A 19014-nucleotide genomic window follows, 5' to 3' on the forward strand; every position below is an offset into this window, starting at 1 on the left:
CTCACTTTGTAGACCAGGCTGACCTCGAACTCAGAAATCCACCTGCCTCTGCCTCCCAAGTGCTGGGATTAAAGGCGTGCGCCACCACTGCCCGGCTGGCTCTTAACCCCTACATAACAAGGGCTCAGGTCGTAGACACTTGCCTGGTTTTGGCATGATGTAAAAGTCAGAATCTGATGTTTTAGGCAAAACTGGGGCCATCCAAAGTTTTCTAAGCCCTCTTTTCCTCTTCAGTCCCCTGCCCCCAATCCTGAGTTCTGTGGCGAATATAGGCTAGGTAAGGAAAGCATAGAGCTGAACCACTAGAGGGTGTCAGGGACCAAAGAAAGATCCTGTGGGGTGTGACTGGCCAGACAGGCAAAGCCTGAAAGAAGACACTTGCTCTCTGTTGAGGTGACAGCTTGTGTGGCTTGCCCGTGGGTCTTTTGTCTATGTGATCAGGCGGAACATCCTACCTAAGGAAAGTCCAAACAAGGAGAGCCAGAGAATAAACACAAAGTGTTTCAGAATGAAAGCTCTGACAAACAGACACTTAGCCAGTGGATCTCTCTATCCAGACAACACATGAAGTAACAGACTCATTCAGGAGTCAGTTAAGGAGTGCATTTATACCCTTATTTAAATAAAAACTGCTTTCAAAAGCCTCCTTGAAGAGGAAGGCTTTTAATTACACAGTGAATTTCCTGTTCAAAATGGGCTGTTGACAGCCAAACCTGGTCCCTTCTACGCATAGAGCATCTTGCTGCACAGGCAAACAAAAGCAAACAACAAACAAACAAAAGTCAGCCACACAGTCGCAGTCTCTAGTGTTTACCAGTTTCTCCACCTGCAGTGTAGAGCTAGTGGTAACTAGCAGGAATAAGTCAACAGGCCACCTCATTCAGCACCCACCTCATTGTTGGGGGCATAGTAAACACCAGAAAGGTGTAGAAGGCTCTCCCCACCCCATTTCCTGATTCATCTGGCCATACGCTCCTTCTCTGGCAGCTCATCTAGGGAATCGTGTTCATATATGCGAGCTGTGCCTCAGTAGGTGAGCCCTTGCCTAGCGCTCACACAGCTCCTGAGTTCAACTTCCAGGGTTGCCACACTTGCTCTGTCCCCATGTCCTCAGGATCATCTGCTATCACTTTTCATCCATCCCTCAGGCAGGAGGTAAGACCTGCTGATGCTGATGAGGGGCTCTTGCCATCTTTACACACCTCTTCCACAGTCTCAAGCAGACAAGAAAAACACATAGGTTGGGGGGGGGTGTGAAGGAAGCTGGGTTCGCTCTGAGCTCCATTCTGTCTCTGCTTCCTGAACATGAGAGAATGCTCTTTGCGTTGTTATATTCCCTTCCCATCATCCCGCCAAGCAGGAAGGCGGGGTCTGAGTTCTACTGGGGATACCTACATCATCTTCATGTGCTCTGCCTGTCTACAGCAAGCACTGACAGCTTGCCACTCTCTGCATTCTGACTTTAACTCACCTTCAGTCTTAAAAGTCAACTTGCTCTTGTTGATTGGGGGGGGTACCCCGAATAGATCCCTCTAAATAATGAATAGTGCAGCCCCCTAAAATAATTCGTATTTGACATTGAGTAAGTTACACCCAGGTTTCTGCTTCTGATCTACCTCCTGTTCGTGATGCTTCTCGGGTTTGTTTGCTCACTGGGACTTGGAGCTTTTGGTTTCTTTGGCTTCATTATTCTTAGCTGATTTCCAAAGCGAGTAGCAGCGTGTAGTTGGAAAGGAGCGTTCCAGAAATCAGCATGGAAATCCAGTGTGACACTGACATTTCTGTGTCCAGTGTCATTCCCCCCCTCCCTCCCCTCCCTCTCCTCCCTGCCCTGCGCTGCCTTAGGTTCATGTACTACTTTTTATTCTCCCTGACATGTCTCAGCCACAGCTACGGGAGCTGCTTTCTCAGATGGTCCTTTAGTTCTGGGTAGGGGGATGGGGGAGAACATTTCCACTCACTGCTTCTATTGACTGTTTTTCTATGGCCTTCTTGTGAGCTTAGGCGAGGTACGTGGTCTCCCTCACTACAGGGAAGTTACTAGTCACAAGTGGACCGTGTGGTTTCCCAGGATCCTGTTTTTCAAAAAATATATATACATCGGTAATTTGTTTCTCCTAATGCATGCTTGCTTTTGTAAAAACTAATGGTCTTTTTATTTCTTCTTCTTCTTGTCCAGGTATACTGTGATGTCAGGAACACCTGAAAAGATTTTAGAGCATTTTCTAGAAACAATACGCCTTGAGCCATCTTTGAGTGAAGCAACAGGTAAGAAGGGTTCTGTGGCTCCACCGAATCCACGGGTAGAAACGTGAGAGAGAAATCTGCTTTGACTCCCGGTCTACACTGCCAAGGCAACCCTAGACGGTGCTGTGAGCATCCGGTTTTAAAGAGCGTCCCCAGGGGTGGTGGTGCAGAGAGCGGCCTTTCCCTTGTTGTGATGGAGCTTCATTCAAGCATATGGGCCTTCCATAGACATCTGCTTTCATGCCGTTCAGTTCTCCCATCACACACAAAAGTTTCCGTTAGGCCACCGTCTAAACCCAGTCTCTCCCCGTAGCACATTTGAAGCTGCCCACATCAAGAATAAATGGCTCTCTCTCTCTCTCTCTCTCTCTCTCTCTCTCTCTCTCTCTCTCTGTGGTTGTGGAGTTTCATTCCAGAGTGAACTGAATACCACCTGGATTGGCTTACAGCCAGCTGCTCTAACAGAACAAACACTCAGACAGTGGCGCCCAATTGTCCTACAGTTCTGGAGGAGCTGGTGGTGATAATAGGTTGATCTCCTTCTGAGGGCTATGATAGACAGTCTGCCCCATGCCCCACTCCTGTCTCCTGGTGTCTATTGGCAACCTTTGGAATTCCTTCTGTGTGTGACTCCAATGTCATGTTGGCAAAACCTTCACCTTGTGAGTCTTCTCGTGCTCTTCCCTCTGTGCATAGCTGTCTCTGTGACCAGGGTCCCAGTTTTAAAGAACAACATTCATTGTTAGAGCCCACATGAGTGAGTCACCTTAACTTTGTGTCTTAAAGATCCTGTTTCTGTATAGTGTCACACTCGAAAGTTCTGGGGGGTTAGTCCCACAACATATCTATTGTGACTAAAGTTCAACACACAAGCTTTCTTGCATGAACAAGCCTTGCTGTTAAGATACAAAATTAAGGATTCAAAAAACAAATCTCACAAGCAGGCTGTGTCTAGGGTCAGCTCATTTGTACATCGTAGGTGCATCTCGGGCTGGGAGCCAGGGCCTCGGGTATGCTAGGCAAGTAACATACCACGGAGTTTGATTGCCAGTTCAGGCATCCAATTTAAAAGAAAAATCCTACGCTTATCTCTCTGAATAATGCCATGGGTTAATGTTTTAAGCACAGCGACTGCCACAGGGGAACATCTCTCACTCCACGAAATTCACAGATTTATCCGAGAAACTTAGTGGTAGGTCAAAATCCATTTAACAACTGATCTTGGCAGTCTACCCAGGATGAAGATACCATTGTTACATAATTCTTATAAGTATGTTGCCACCGACTTCTTAATCCCCTCCCAGTGTCTTATGCTATGAACTGATTATCTGAGGTTTTGCAGAGCAGCACCGGATCTGGGAATAGTTGACATAGAGCCAAGCTCCCAGGCTTGGAGTCTTTTCTCCTCAGAGCAGGCTTTGTTAATCATTCCGGGAAGGTGCTAAGATAAATGCCCTGTGTAAGGTGATGTAAACAGACCACCCTCTCTCCCTGAGGAAACTTAGAACGTGCTAGAAGACACATGAGGGAAGGTAGAAATGAACTGAACTTAAGGCAGCATGTGCTCAGCGCTTCAGGGGCACCATCCAAGAAGACTCAGGGCAAAGTCCTCAGGAGCTCAGTCTTTAAAGTGGCCCTGAAGGAAAGCTGGTGGCCAGTAACCAGAGCTGGCACAAAGCTGTCCATGCCAAGAGACACAAGTAGTAGTAGCATAGAAGCAAGAACAGAGGAACTAGCAGTCTGGGCTCTGCATCATGTGCATACAGGAACCAGAAAGCTAAGGACAAAGATTTTGGAGTACAGATTTCCCAGGGTCTTAAATCCAAATCCAAGTACCATGGAATAGCTGGAAATGTCTGGGCAAAGAGGAGAGAGGCATTGCTTCATGCGATAGCTGGGGAATTTAAAAAAGGGGGCGGGTCTTCTGTATTTAGGTAAGAGAGGATTGCTTCTGATAGGCATTTATAACCTTCAAAACACACACACACACACACACACACACACACACACACACACTCACTCACTCACACATGTGATAGCTTGAGATAAAATGTTTGCCTCGTATCATAAGGTCCCAGCCGGGAAGAAAACATGCTGTGTGGTTAAAGTGACTGGTGCCATCCATACAAGGCTGCCTTTCTATATGTTTTATTTTTGTTCATTGTCCTAAGAAATTGAATTTTGATCTCAGGCTCTGTCCATATCATTAATTTGAGATGAAGGCAGCTAAACACACAGGAACACACCCAGACTAACACTTAAATGAATATAGATCCTCTCGCTGTCCTAGAGACTATCACAAGAGTGTAATTTCTTCTCTTTTTACCCTTCCAGATTCCGTTTTAAATGACTTTGTAATGATGCACTGTGTTTTTATGCCAAATACCCAGCTTTGCCCTGCCCTTGTGGCCCAATATCCTTTTGTCATGGTAAGCTCTTGGAAACACACCACAGGAGTGTGGCCATCATGACGTCCATCTCCTGACGGTAAGTCGTGGCTCCGGCAGTACTGTAGCTTTTGGTCTTATCAGACTCTGAAACGCCAGCATTTGCCCTGGTGTAGACAGATATCTGCTTTTTCTTGCCTATGGGTTTTACTAACTGTATGAAGTACAAGCCAATTTACCTCAGCATCTTAGCCCATTTTCCCATTGCTGTAGCAGAATCCCCAACATGGGTTGTTTATAAAAGGAAAAAAAAAAAAAAAAAAAAAAGGAAGTTGATTCAGTTCATGGTTCTAAAGGATGGAAGTCTCAGGACCAGGTAGCTGCATCCATCAGGGGCCTTGCACTGTGTCATTAAATAACAAAAGCAGAAAGACAGGCACGCACGCACGCACGCACGCACGCACGCACGCACTCACGCACGCGCTGACAGTCCCAGAGAGTAAGAAGCACTAGCTTCCTCAGGTACGCGCCCTGCCCCTCAGAGAGAGACACCGATCTACCTGTGAGGCAGAGCTTCCATGACTAATTCCCCTCTTAAAGATCCTTCCACTTCTTAAAACCTTACAGTGTCAGTCAGATTTCAACTCGAGTGTCAGAGAGGACAAACTGCATCCGCACCACCCACTCAGGAAGGCGAGGTCCACAGTCCACGGTAATCATTTTTATTGCATTCCATTGTCTTAAGACAAAGATCCAATCCTTGAAATTCTAAGGACAGTCTGCTAGACAGATCAAAGAGTATGTTTGGTTGATGGCAACATTTCAATAATCATGTGAATCGACTGATTGGTCAGCATTGGTATTGTAAGCATTCAAATTGTTAAACTGAATGAAAGAGGAGAATTTTGCAAGTGAGTTTTACCTCAGCTTCAGCTTTGGAGGAGACTTGAAAGTGTATTTTCCAATCCTGCTTTATTCTAGAGCCACAAAAACTTAGATCCCCAAAAACACTTTGCCCTTTTTGAGCAGTTAAATATATTCAAAGAGATTGTCTCCTTATTTCTTTTTTTTGAGCAACCCAATCAATGTCGCCATGCTTTCCTTTTTCAAAATTATAATTGTCCTGCCTCATTCTCATTTTTCTTGCTCACCCATAATTCTCTTTGAAGTCAACAGAATGTGTGAGGATAGGAAATTTGAGTTGAATGCATTACTCAGGGGAAACTGCGAGAGTAAGATCTGGGTGTTTATTTGCCTGGAAACTATATTTCCAAGTAATGGGAGCTTAATGAGTCTTACCTATATTATGCCTTCTTTCTGGCTCATCTTCAGTTTTCTAAAGTAAAATTAACATATTCAGGATCTCTTCACTCTATACATGCTAATCATTATGAGACCTCTGAGGTTTGTTGGAAGAAAAATAAAAACCATTACTGAAATTCCACTTATTTTTCTCAGCAGTTAGCACACCAGTAAGCCTAAAGCAGGCGAAACCAAGAGAAAACGAGAGTCCAAGTGGCCAAGGCCTTGTCTTTATAACGCAAAGCCCTTGCACATAGCTCATCCCCTTCTCTTCATTCTTCAGCCTCTCCCCCTTAAGAGGAACTGAGAGCGTTCATACTGCTGGCTTGCTTTGAGAATGGCAGCTCTGGACAGAAGGGACAGAGAGGAGCTGGGGTGCTGGTGATGGTGGTGAAGAAAAGAAAGAAAACCAACAACACGGGCAATCCATAGGCGACCTGCATATCCCGAGCCAGTCCCTTCTCCACAGAGGCAGGAGAGTCCGGATGCTGGCTGGCTGGGATGGACACCACCCGGTACCCCTAGACTCCTTCCTTCCCACCTGGCTCTGTGAGGACTTAGATTCTCTTCTTCCTTCTAACTTGAGTCAGTCCTCTGAGTCTCAGACATCCTTCTAAGAGCTTTGGACTACATGTCACCATCATCTTATCCTCAGGAGATCCTGTTGAGATAGCATTAGCATTGCTTTGCAAAGGGGGACCTTAAAGCCCTCCCCAAACATCCAGTAGCTTTCTCAGTGCACCCAGTGCAGTGACAGACAGGGTCATCTGGAATTTATCACTTTGTTCTCTGGAATCTAATACTTGTTCTCTTTATAATTAATTTCTCTAAAAGCTTATTTAATTTTTTAATGATCCTATAACCTTTAATTATAGTTTAAGAACATTTCTTGACAATACATTGTCTAGGCCTTGAGGTACAACCAAAGGGCCTTTGCTAAAACCAAACAAAATGCCTCATAGGACTTTCAACTACACCACACATACTCAGGGATTTTCCTAATCTATTCTTTAAAAGAGGGAGGAGGAGAAAGAAGAGGGGAGAAGGAGAAGGAAGAGGGGGAGGAAGAGGAAGAGTAGGAGAGGGAGAGAAAGAGGAAGAGGATGAGATGGAGGTATTGGTGGCGGTGGTGGTAGTGATGGTGGTGGTGGTAGTGATGGTGGCAGTGGTAGTGATGGTGGCAGTGGTAGTGATGGTGGCAGTGGTAATGATGGTGGCAGTGGTAGTGATGGTGGCAGTGGTAGTGATGGTGGCAGTGGTAGTGATGGTGGCAGTGGTAGTGATGGTGGCAGTGGTAGTGATGNGTGGCAGTGGTAGTGATGGTGGCAGTGGTAGTGATGGTGGCAGTGGTAGTGATGGTGGCAGTGGTAGTGATGGTGGCAGTGGTAGTGATGGTGGCGGAGGTAGTTGGGACCTTATCAGTTTTAACAGTTTCCAGAATGTGTGAGGAAGGCACTTGGGGCATCTCATTTGCATATTTACCTTGAGAACCAGGGATGTCCCAACAAATTAATGAAGGGTTTGGCTTGCAGATCGGCCTGTGAGGCTCTGGGCCATGCAATATTCTTTTCACCACTGCTCGCTCTTTCTAGTTCAGTGCCCACTGAGTTAACAGTGGAGTTGCAATGAGCTGACCTCGTGTGACTTAATTGTCCTTGTTTTAATTAGCACTGCTGCATGAGGCTAGTGGCCGCCGCCACACTGGGCTGCAGGAGTTTAGAGCTTACGCTGTAGGAGCACACGATTCAAGTGAGAGTTGTTTCGTGGTGACTAGAGATAATGTCCCAGAATGACATGGCTGTTCCTGCCACAAGTAAGAAAAGGGGCCGGACTTTTCTTTATCCTCAAGGTCATATATGTGCAAGGTCATACATGTGCAAGGGCTCCTATATTATACATCTCCTCTCCTCTCAAGGAGATGGCGTGGATAGGGCCCATAGGTAACCAGCTTTTGTGGTCACAAGTAATGTAAACCAGCTATGGTTGACTTAAGGAACTAAGCAACCCTCAGGAGAGAACAGGCAGCTTGGCACACTGGGGGATCCCAGGAATCCAAGACCTTAGGAAGGGGCCTGAGCGGGCAGGCACTTAAGGCCTTACTGATGAGACGGATGCACACAAACCTTCTGGCCCTTACCTCTTTCCTAAATCCTTGGGAATGGGGGCCTGTTTGACCTTGTGATCAGTAGGAATCCTGGCCACGTGGAGATGAAAGGTTTACAGAGGCAGCCTGACAAGGCGGAGAGAAATAGCTGATGACCCGACAAAACAACAGCATGTATGTATGTATGTATGTATGTATGTATGTATGTATGTATGTGCATATATATGCATGCATGTGTGCAAGTGTGTATATATGTCTATGTTTACTGCACCCCATAAGCAGCAGGGATCTTGAATGAGCAGCCAGACAAGTCGGTTGACTCCCAGGTTAAAAACACAGGGGCACGGGAATGGTAAAGTACTTAAGCATATTTAGTGTCTCGGTGGGTTTTGATAAAGTACGGAGTGTTTTCAAGGTACTTGACATTTTTGACTTTCCATAGCAGCCCCTAAAAAGGAGCAGTCAGTATTTTTTTTCACTGCTCTTTTTCCAAATCAATAAACTAGGATAATGAGAAATTATGATTTTCTCAGAGAAAGGTAATTATGTGCACAGAAAGGATTGGGGCCCAGAGCCACTGATGCCTATTTCTGTCCTTAATCCACATTGTGTGTCTTGTCTAGTTTTTCTTCTAGCATGGAAAACGTGGTAGAACTCAGTTTAACATTAATATATCTGCCCTTTTATGTGCTAATGAGAGAGACTCTATTCACTAGATACACTTTGGACATGATCTGACCTGATGAATACAAGTTCTTTATAATGAGGCTTAAAATTATATTTGTTCATTTCCTATACTTTTCATCTCCATCTTTTTAAACCTTTTTTTTAAAAAAAAAAATCTATATTTAAAATTCAGTTCAATTTTCCTTTAGTTTAAAAAGAAAATTAAAGCTGCCAGCATACAAAACCTTATTCCCCAGATATAACTATGGCTAACATTTTGGTACGTATTCTTGTCATCCTTTTTAATAAATGTAGATACATACTTTTTAAAAAATTCTCATTCCCTTCCCCACTGTGTGTGTGTGTGTGTGTGTGTGTGCATCTGTATGTGTGTGCAGGGGTGTGTGTGTGCACATGAATTTATGTGGAAGCCAGAAGTTAAACCTTGGGTGCTGTTCCTCAGGAACCATCCACTTTGGTTTTCCAAACAGGATCTCTCATTAGGACACTGGACTAGCTCGGTAGGCCAGGTTGGCTGACCTGTGAGCCCCAGAGATCCACCCATATTTACCCTCTCAGCACTGAATGTACAGGCACACATTACCATGCCTGGCTTTTTAAGGCAGGTTCTGAGTATCACAGGCAAGTCATCATGCTTGTACAGCAAACATTGTATCAACTCAGCCATCTGCCCAACCTGACATAGTCGTAAATACAAGACTGGGACTGTGCATCATTCCATATGCTTTGTCACTAAAAGGGTTTATGAACATCTTTCTATGCCACTGAATATTTATCTACCATCTAAAAATATATAAACTGTTGTCATTGTCAAAACACTTTCCCTGCAAAACTTTTCTCTTTTTTTCTTTTTTTAAAATTTATTTTCTTTTTAATTTATTGTTTACACTCCATATTCCATTCCCCACTCCAGCCCCATCCACCCTCCGACTGCTCCGCATCCCACACCTCCTCCCCACCCCACCCCATCTCCACGTGGATGCCCCCCACCCCCACCCCACCTGACCTCTACACTCCCTGGGGCCTCCAGTCTCTTGAGGGTTAGGTGCATCATCTCTGAATGAACACACACCTGGATGTCCTCTGCTGTGTGTGTGTTGGGGGCCTCATATCAGCTGGTGTATGCTGTCTGTTTGGTGGTCCAGTGTTTGAGAGATCTCGGGGGTCCAGATTAATAGAGACTTCTGGTCCTCCTACAGGATCACCCTTCTCCTCAGCTTCTTTCAGCCTCCCCTAATTCAACAACAGGGATCAGCTGCTTCTGTCCATTGGTTGGGTGCAAATATTTGCATCTGACTCTTTCAGCTTCTTGTTAGGTCTTTCAGAGGGCAGTCATGATAGGTCCCTTTTTGTGAGCACTCCATAGCCTCAGTAATAGTGTCAGGCCTTGGGACCTTCCCCTTGAGCTGGATCCCACTTTGGGCCTGTCACTGGATCTTCTTTTCCTCAGGCTCCTCTCCATTTCCATCCCTGCAGTTCTTTCAGACAGGAACAACTATGGGTCAGAGATGTGACTGAGGGATAGCAACCCCCATCCCTCACTTGATGCCCTGTCTTCCTGCTGGAGGTAGGCTCTAAAAGTTCCCTCTCCCTACTATATGGCATTTCATCTAAGGTCCCTCCTTTTGAGTCCTGGGAGTCTCTCACTTCCCACCTGACATCATACCACTGTTAATAGTTTTATGAAAAACCTGCCAGCATGTGGGAGTGGAGTGGGGAGAGGTACAGAACATTTTGTTTACAGTGTTTGGAAGCTCATGTTTTAACCAAATTGCTCTCCTGGCGTCCTCATTTTCTGCTTTATGATTAAATTCTACCGTAGGTGAATTGTACAGTAGGTGGCCATTGAGTCAACGCAGTTCTGGAACTTGAATAACTGGCTCCTTGATGTTGAATGTTTGCTGGTTGTTTATTCTCCCAATACCCATTTCCCCAAACCTGAGGCCAAAAGAAATGCTGCACCACTTATTTCATGTGACATATAGGAGAAATCTAGGCCTGGAGGACCAAGTAAGCAGATAAGTCCGTATAGACTGACAGGAGTACGTGTTGAGGAATGCAGTTGTTGTCTATAGTCTGTATCACTGCTGATTCCCCAGTGTGCAAACCATCACAGGGGCCAGTCTAGCCATACTCATTGCTTAGCTGCCCTCGCAAACAATCTCAAGGCCCCCATGTAGGCTGCACCAGAGAAAATTCAAAGAGAGGCTTTCTGCGCTTCTGGGGAAATGCATTGAAAAACATTCCCATACAATCCCCAGTTACCATCTGGGAATTGTATGAGAAGTAAAAAAAACTCTAGGATGGCCCTGAATGAGTCAGTCACAAAAATGGGTCTGTGGCGGCATCGTCAGCATTTGGACCAGTCAAGGACTTACCCTGCCAGTAGGTTTTTATGTCAGTGAATACCGATCTTTGTTATTTAGGACAGATTCTAATGGAAGCTAAAAGGATCCTAAGTGATAAGTGGTTTATATTTAAACATACAGAAATTTAAATACAGCAGTAATTTTGGTTGAATATTTTCTATTAGCATACTAATTTTCTTTGGCTGAGTGTCAGGACAAATTTTATGCTTCTGACATGGAAGTAATTTATTTAGTTTCTGAATTAAGAGGGAAAATGGAATATAGATTTGCTACTAAGTTCTAGCTAAAACTGTCTTTTATGTATTTTGATCTTATATAGAAACAAATACAGCAGAGTTTCATTCTGAGAAGACAGTGCCTTTATCACTTAGAGCCCTGTGAAACTGACCTGGAAATATTGCCTTTATGGGTTGGCTGGGGAATCTCAATAAAAACACATCACGGACCCTGTTTTTATTGTAGATGAAAGATTAATAAAGCAATGTTAAGTTTATATTCTTTAGATGATGTAAACTTCTAGAAACATTCTTTAGATGTATCTTTTTAATGACTTATTTTTATTGTTTTTTATTATGTATATGTGCATGCCTGCATGTAGGTATGTACACATGAGTGTGTGTGCCCATGGAGACCGAAGACATTGCCTCTTTCTGGAGATGATGTTACAGGCTGCTGGGAACTGCCCAGTGTGGGTGCTAGGAACCCAACTTGAGTGCCTCACGCTGAACGCTAACACTAACTATCACTTGAGTTAAGTACTCTTAACTACTGTACCATCTCCCCAGTCCCTCTTTAGATTTCTAAAGGAAAAATTGTCAGCTTAAATTTGCCTTAATCCAAGTCTTACCATTGTGGTCCCTATTGAATTCTGGAAAATGCTTGCCTGTATATAACCACTAGAACATTTTCCCTCTGCAGTCTCGGAATTTGAGAATTTCTCTCCAGTAAGGAGATTTTATTTGTCCATAAGGACATGATGTTCTGCTTTGAAGAAAACAACCATCTTAGCAGATAAGCTGCAAAGTCCCTCAAAGACATTTTCTCAGCCTTATAGCTGTACTGTATGGTATGAACTCTTAAACCCTCTTCTTACAATAGGAAAAGTGAAATTATACATTTTTTAAATGTGCTCCCAGTTACACCACAATGTTCATAGAAAATGTGAACTCTGACAGTGTGTTACCCATGGTCATGTCCTAACTGTTTGCCTATAACTAAGTTCAGATCCTCCTTTGAAACTTGAAAGGAGAATGCAAAGAGGCAGGGGCTGCAAAAAAAACAAAAACAAAAACAAAAACAAAAACAAAACAAGACAGAGAATTTTGAAAATTGGTGAAGGAAAAATATTCTAAGCAAGAAAGTGGGAGCCATGTAAGGAGATTCCTGGCTTCTGGAAGCCTGGGGCTAATAGCTGCACATAAACACAGGAGCAGCATCCTGTGTCCCTGGTTTCCAGAGGCAGGACAGTATGGAGTACAGCAGCTAAGGTCTAGGAAACACTGCATCTATCGCAGTAGTCCTGAGGTCTCGTTCACATTAGCCCGCTCCATCCTCACCTTGGAGCGCATCTGAAGAGCATCCCGAGACTCTACTCAGATGAGAACCGAGGCTGCCCTGTACTAGAACCTGAGCACTCATTCGAGGAGAGGACAGTAGGGCATTAAATGGCTCACAAAGGCATGCAGGGCACAGAGAGGCCCCAGGTCAGAGTGAGAAGAATAACTGCTCTGAAGCCAGAAGGTCATGTTTAAGATCTGCAGCTTACCAACCACATTATGGGCAATTATGCTTAACCCCTATGAGACCCCTCTGTATAATAGGGGTGATTATCCTTGCCCTGCCCACTCCCAGGGTTGTTCTGAAGATCAAATGAGGCTGTGTGTGTGAAAGTACATTATAAACCTTGACGTCCCCATTAAACACCGCCACGATGATCATGAGAGGAGGTTGGCATAAGGGAAGGGCTACAAAAGCTTTGTCTCCTTGGTGGGCAGATGACCCCCAAAGTTTGTTTTCAGTCGCAAGCAGAGATCTTGTATGCAAAGCAGGGTTTTCAAAAACAACAACATTGAAGAGTATCAGTTTGAATGTTGATAAGTGTTTTATAAATAGCTGCATAATTAGCATGTACTTACTGCAAAAAGTATACATAATATTTGATTCCCTGTTGTAGGCTGTAATGAATCTGCTGTCTCCACATCCTAGGAGGTTTTCACCGTCTCTGTGATAATTTTAATACATGGCACCATTATTAGCTGAATTAAGAATAAGTAAATGAGCAGTTAAAAAAAATACAGAAAAATTACAGGTGCCTGTGGTGAGTAAGATAATAACTAGGTAAAAATATATGAAATAATTACAGTGTTTGAACGGCAGAGCCAGTATGAGGAAAATGACTCGATAGAATATCAAGCCTGCTGTAGGGAAGGGTGGAAAGAGTGCAGCCTGCCTTGTGGCCTTCACCTCTTCCCTTTTCAGCCCTGATCACACAGGCAGTCTCTCCTCAGCCAAAGGACTCCACGCTGAACTGGCTGGTCCTCTCGCCCGTGGAGACAGCCACTCTGAAATCTTGTTTCTCGTCTTATAGATTCAGTAACCCATAATGAATGTTCCCATTTAAAAGATGCTCCAGGTGTTTTTTGACATCTGTATAGACTTCCTGTGCCTGGTAACATTGAAGTCATTATAAACTTATTTAGAAACAGATCTGTGATCTGTGTTTGACATCATCACAGAGAAAGATCTCAGTCATTTGGATAAAATCTGGAGGATGACTTGTGATATTCTTGAAGTGTTTTTTGTTGTTGTTGTTTTTGTTTGTTTTGGTTTTGGGGTTTCGGTTGGAAAGTACATTGTGGGCTAGCATTCCAAGTTGTGTAATGATTTACGATAGTTAACCAGCAAGTGTTTGGGGACTCTTTGTGCCCAGTCCCAAAACAGTAAATGGAGAGATCTACCCTGTCTTTAAAACCTGGACCCAGCTCTGAAGGGTGCTGACTCAGCACTCCTGCATGCAAAGCAGGCTTCTTTAGAGAAAAGGCTCAGGCTGGGACTGTGGTAAATGTGACACTGGGTTAGTTGTGGCGCCACTGACAGCAGTGAATGCAGTGCCGATGGTCTAGCTCAGACATTTGCGGTTCCTGCCTCCCTGACTCAGTTTACCCAAGCAGCAGCAGTTACACTTTGATTTCCTGCAACTTCTTTGTGTGCTTTGAGGATTGGGCTCATTTTCTTCACACAATCAATTCCTCGATACCCAACAGACTTCTGAATCTACTGCATAGCTCATGTTTAATAAGAAAATGAATATTATATGAAATAAAACATATCTGCATGGACTGAGGAAAAACTGTTGGGGTTGGGGAGGGCTGAGAATTTGAGTTCCGGTCCCAAGAGTTTCGTTGATAAATTTTGGGAAATCATTTAATCTTGTTCTGCCTCCGTTTTCATGATAGAATTGAAGGAAATGTTATCAAAAGGCTATGAAGACTGACTCCTGCCCCACCTGAAATATGAGCTATGTATAAGTGATGAGTTTGGCCATTTAAACTCTGTATTTTCTTACAGACTTTCAACCCTTCTCATGTTTGGGGTAGATTCCTGTGGGGGTGAACCATTCCCTGAAGCCATCTCAGCTAGTTAATGACCCTCAAAGTCTCCTGTGTGTGTCTCTGAGAATCTGATTCCAGGACTGGGGAGGTAGCCAAGCCAGCAAAATGCCTACTGTGCACACACCAGGGCTGAGTTCAGATCCCTAGAACCCATGTAAAAGCCAGGGGTGATTTCTAACTTAGCCAGAGAGGCTGTCTGCTGGCCAAGACAGTCTAGCCATCCCGGGAGCACTTACAGACCTGTCGCCGTGGAAATAAATAACAAGATGGTGTGTGCCCCAGGAAGATATGTGTGCCCCAGGAAGACATTCCACATGCGTGTGCACATGTAGGTGTGCACAGAGGCACACAAGCACAGAGGGAGCCACACACATGCAGGATGTTGCCTGTGAATGGGGTTTAAGCACTGCAAGGGGAACTTAGCCATCAGAGTCATGTTAACCCAACTCAGTTTAGTAAGTATAAACATCTGTGAGAGAAAAGGCCAGACTTTGAATAAATCAGTTACCTTCCTCAGGGGGAAACAGTCCGTGGTTTCCACCTTGCATTTTCTTCCCATCTTAGTCAGTTCGACCTGCTGGGTGGCTCTGACTAGAGCCGACTCTAGGGAATTAGAATTGAGAAATGGAGAAGGAGAAAAATAAAGGGAGAGGAGAAAGGGGTGGGGAGGAGGAGGAAGAGGAGGAAGAGAAAGAGGATGAGGAAGAGGAGGAGGGTGATTACAATGGCAGTGACAACAGGAGGAACTTTGCTTCCCTTGGGACTGGAGAGATGGCTCAGTGATTAAGAGCACTGGCTGCTCTTCCAGAGGTTCAGTTTCCAACACCCACATGACACCTCACAATTGTCTCTAACTCCAGTTCCAGGGGACCTGACACTCTCACACAGACATATATATATGCAGACAAAACACCAGTGCACCTAAAATAAAAATAAGTTTAAAAAATAAAATAAGAAATTGTTTTCCAAATGCAATTGTTTTTTACTAATATAAAGCAAACACTAGTGTAGAGGCTCTGTTGCCACTGTTTGGAATAGTGGGCACAAAAAGAGCCCTGTCTGGATTTGTAAGCCCTGCTACTTACATCTGAGGCACTTGGTGGGCACATCTCCTTCCTCAGAACCTTAGTGATTTTTTTCATCTTTAAATAAAACCTCCTAGGTTGCTGGGGAGCATTTTATACATATGTGCTCGTGCAAGCATGCTGAAGGTATTTTATAAATACTTCTCCATACACTTGAAGCGTTATCATCTGCTCAGCAACATAGTCTGTCATTTATTGAAGACAAAAACCAAACCAACCAAACAAACAAAAACACCTAGATTTCAATATTAATAAAGAAGTCAAGAAAAACCTTGGTGCTGACACGTGAGGATTATATAGACCCTGAGGATTAGCCACAGACATGCTGCCGATACTGCCCAACCAGCACCTGAGTTTGCTTCCTCGATCCCAGTAAAGATCATTGGTTGATCAGAATTAAACACCCTTGGTGCCAACTTGGTGTTCCAGACTGTTTCATTGTCATACAGCCAGCACAGTTTCCTCTTTCCTTCATTTCGGCGTATTATCCAATGCAATATTCCAAGAGACAGGAAGGACCCAGGCCCAGCCTATCCCTACCTCTACATAGCTACTTTATGGAGTGTCTTTATTAATAAGTAACTCAGCTTGAATGATTTCTTTGCCCACATAGCTGTAAAATATTTGGAGTTCTCTTTAACAGTTCACAAATTGACGTTAAAATACAGTTGCCTCTTAAAAACCAAATCAAGAGGCTAGAGGTGTGGCTGGCTTAGTGATTAAGGGTGTTGGTTGTTTTTGCAGGGGAACTGAGTTTATTTCACAGTACCCACAAGGCAGTTCATTTGTAACTTGAGTTCCAGGGAATCCAATGCCCTCTGCTGTTCTCACTGTGTACTCCATGCACATGATGCAAATAAAACACCTATAAACATGAAACAAAAACAAATGCATCTTTTTAAAAAGAAAATCATCGCTTTCCTCATTTCCTCTCGAGGTGATTTTTCTAAACTTAGGGCAAGGTCTCCCACCATGTATACCAGCTCAGTAGAAGCCTCCATTTCCTTTGTATGGTTTCACCATCTTTAAGTGATTCTAAAGCATACTTCATGTGTGATGAAATCTTTTTAAAGACTCTCGACTGTACAGCTAGTCAGGGCATGGTGTGATTTTCTTTTAAAGTTAATATGACGTGTTCAAAAATATATTCACATTTTCACAGAATAAGGCCATCAAAAAGTTTTTTTAGTAGACATCATCACTTGGTTTTCTAGCAAAGTAGACAGAGAGAAGCCCAGGTTGAGGAGAAGGCTTGGGAATATATACTATGACCACAGATTAAAGTCATGATAGCTGGTATAAAGTGAACCCAGAGTAAGCCTGGCATAGTGGGAGCTTTAAAACCCATTCTACTTAGAGCCCATAGCTTTCCTGCCTCACACTTACCAAAGCTGTCTGAACCCCACACCCATGCTTCCATCTTAGCCATCCCTTCTTTATTCTGCTGACTCCAGAAATGGAAGTTTAGAATAGAACCTTCCAAAGCCTGAGCTAAACCCAGTTTCCATGTGTCTGGATTTATTCTCTGTCCTCGCACTCAAACACCAGACACGGGGTCATTCATAAAGAAAAGAGATGTATCACTCATAGTTGTGGGGGCTGGGAGTGCAGGGGAGGAGGTGTATCTCCTCGGGGTCTGCTGGGGGCACCATCCCTCTCCAAACAAGGGCTATGGGCACGTTAGAAGAAAGAGTCAAGAAAGAAGCCCACATGTTGTCTAACGATCCACTCTAGAAAGCGCCAATCCACTCCTGAGAACGAATACCGTCTCTCAACAAAAACATCAGTGTCCCTTAAAGACATAGCCTTGCAGTGTTGCATTAAAGAATTAAAGCCCAAACATGAATCTTGGTGGGAACACGCCATATGAAAACTATAGCACCACGCAAAACACAGGGTTGCATCAAATGAAGCAACAGAGACCACGAGAAGGTAGTGTACTTTTGTTACGTTAGTTTGTGGTACCCAGTTCTCTTTGAGTCGGCCTTACATTAATTAGTGTTAATAAATACATCTAAAGAGAAGCTGGAAGCTGTCTCATCTCACCTCTTCCCCAGGCGAGCAAACAGAAGAAGTCTGTAGTTCTCGGTGACTCACTCCAAATCAAAGCAATGGACAGTGGGAACCAAAGAACGCAGGCTCAGATTCTCCTCTGCTGAGCCAACCAGAACTTGGGTTTCAGGCAACCCCTGACAGTGCTAATGTCTGCCTGCTGGATACAGTAGTCACAAAACTTTATGCCCGGTATTGTAGTTCTTACGAAAGAAAAACAGAATTATGCATATATATAAGCAAGAGACCAAAGGGTTAATCAGAAAAGAAATAATTTTCACATAAAGTGATCTGTCTTCCCTTTTCTTTTCTTTTCTTTTTTTTTATTTTTTTTTATTGTAAGCTCAGAGAGAATTGTAGCAATACAGGTTGAGCAATTTCCTTTTTTTATGAATCTCGTGCTCAATTTATGAAAGCCATTTTGCAACCCATTTACATGTAGTAAACCTTTGCTTTAAGTTTCTGTCATTTGCCTTGATCATGATTATTTATAGTTCTTTCCGAATGGCCCTTTGCTGCTTTAGCTCTCGAGTACGGCCCTGCCACAAGGCAGTTTTCTATGGTGCCTTTTAAGCCTCGGCTGTCAGCTCAGACGAGGCTGGTCTTGTTATTTGCTACACGGCTCAGGAATGCTGTTCAGTGGGAATGAAGCCAGAGTCGGGAGTCTTGGACTCAAAACCAACCGTGCCCTCTCCCTAGATAATCATAGCCTTTTATGTTCCTTTTGTGTTGATTTGCCCACTTTTAGAAAGGAAACAACATTTTTGTCGCCAGATGCTAAAATAGAGCTTCACCAAAGTCCTTTTTGCACAGTTTATAACATAAACTATAAATGCTAAGTTGTTTTATGAACTAGGTGACCATGATGTGAGTGCCTATAAATCACTGAAAAAGGAAAAGCGTGGCTGATCTAAAATACTTGTGTTGTCTACACAGGAGTGTTAATGGCAGTATGACGCTTTGCTTTAGACGTGCAGCGGACACTCAGTTAAGTGTTGAATTCTGTTGATGAATAAATAAGAAGTTTGCCATGGAGGCTCACAGCACTAGGCATGGTATAGAACACAGGGCAAACATCACCCCCAAGCCCCACAGGCTTGAACTTAAGATGGCTGGCCACATGTGCTCAAATTGATGATGAAGTAGGCAGTGGCTCTGGATAAGAGATGA

At 43.9% G+C, this 19014-nt stretch overlaps 1 protein-coding gene across 2 annotated transcripts in view; it reads left to right on the top strand.

Moving 5' to 3' along the window:
- Positions 1 to 19014, top strand: part of Rapgef4 (Rap guanine nucleotide exchange factor 4) — a 290360-nt gene that overhangs the window by 235775 nt on the left and 35571 nt on the right. For both annotated transcript variants that reach the window (XM_021194039.1, XM_021194040.1), the window contains 2 exons: positions 2180 to 2268; positions 4582 to 4660. In XM_021194039.1, coding sequence (XP_021049698.1) covers positions 2180 to 2268; positions 4582 to 4660 — 168 coding nt within the window. The remainder of the gene's footprint in view (positions 1 to 2179; positions 2269 to 4581; positions 4661 to 19014) is intronic.

This window comes from Mus pahari, chromosome 3 (genome assembly GCF_900095145.1).
Source record: "Mus pahari chromosome 3, PAHARI_EIJ_v1.1, whole genome shotgun sequence".
NCBI classification, from domain to species: Eukaryota; Metazoa; Chordata; class Mammalia; order Rodentia; family Muridae; genus Mus; species Mus pahari.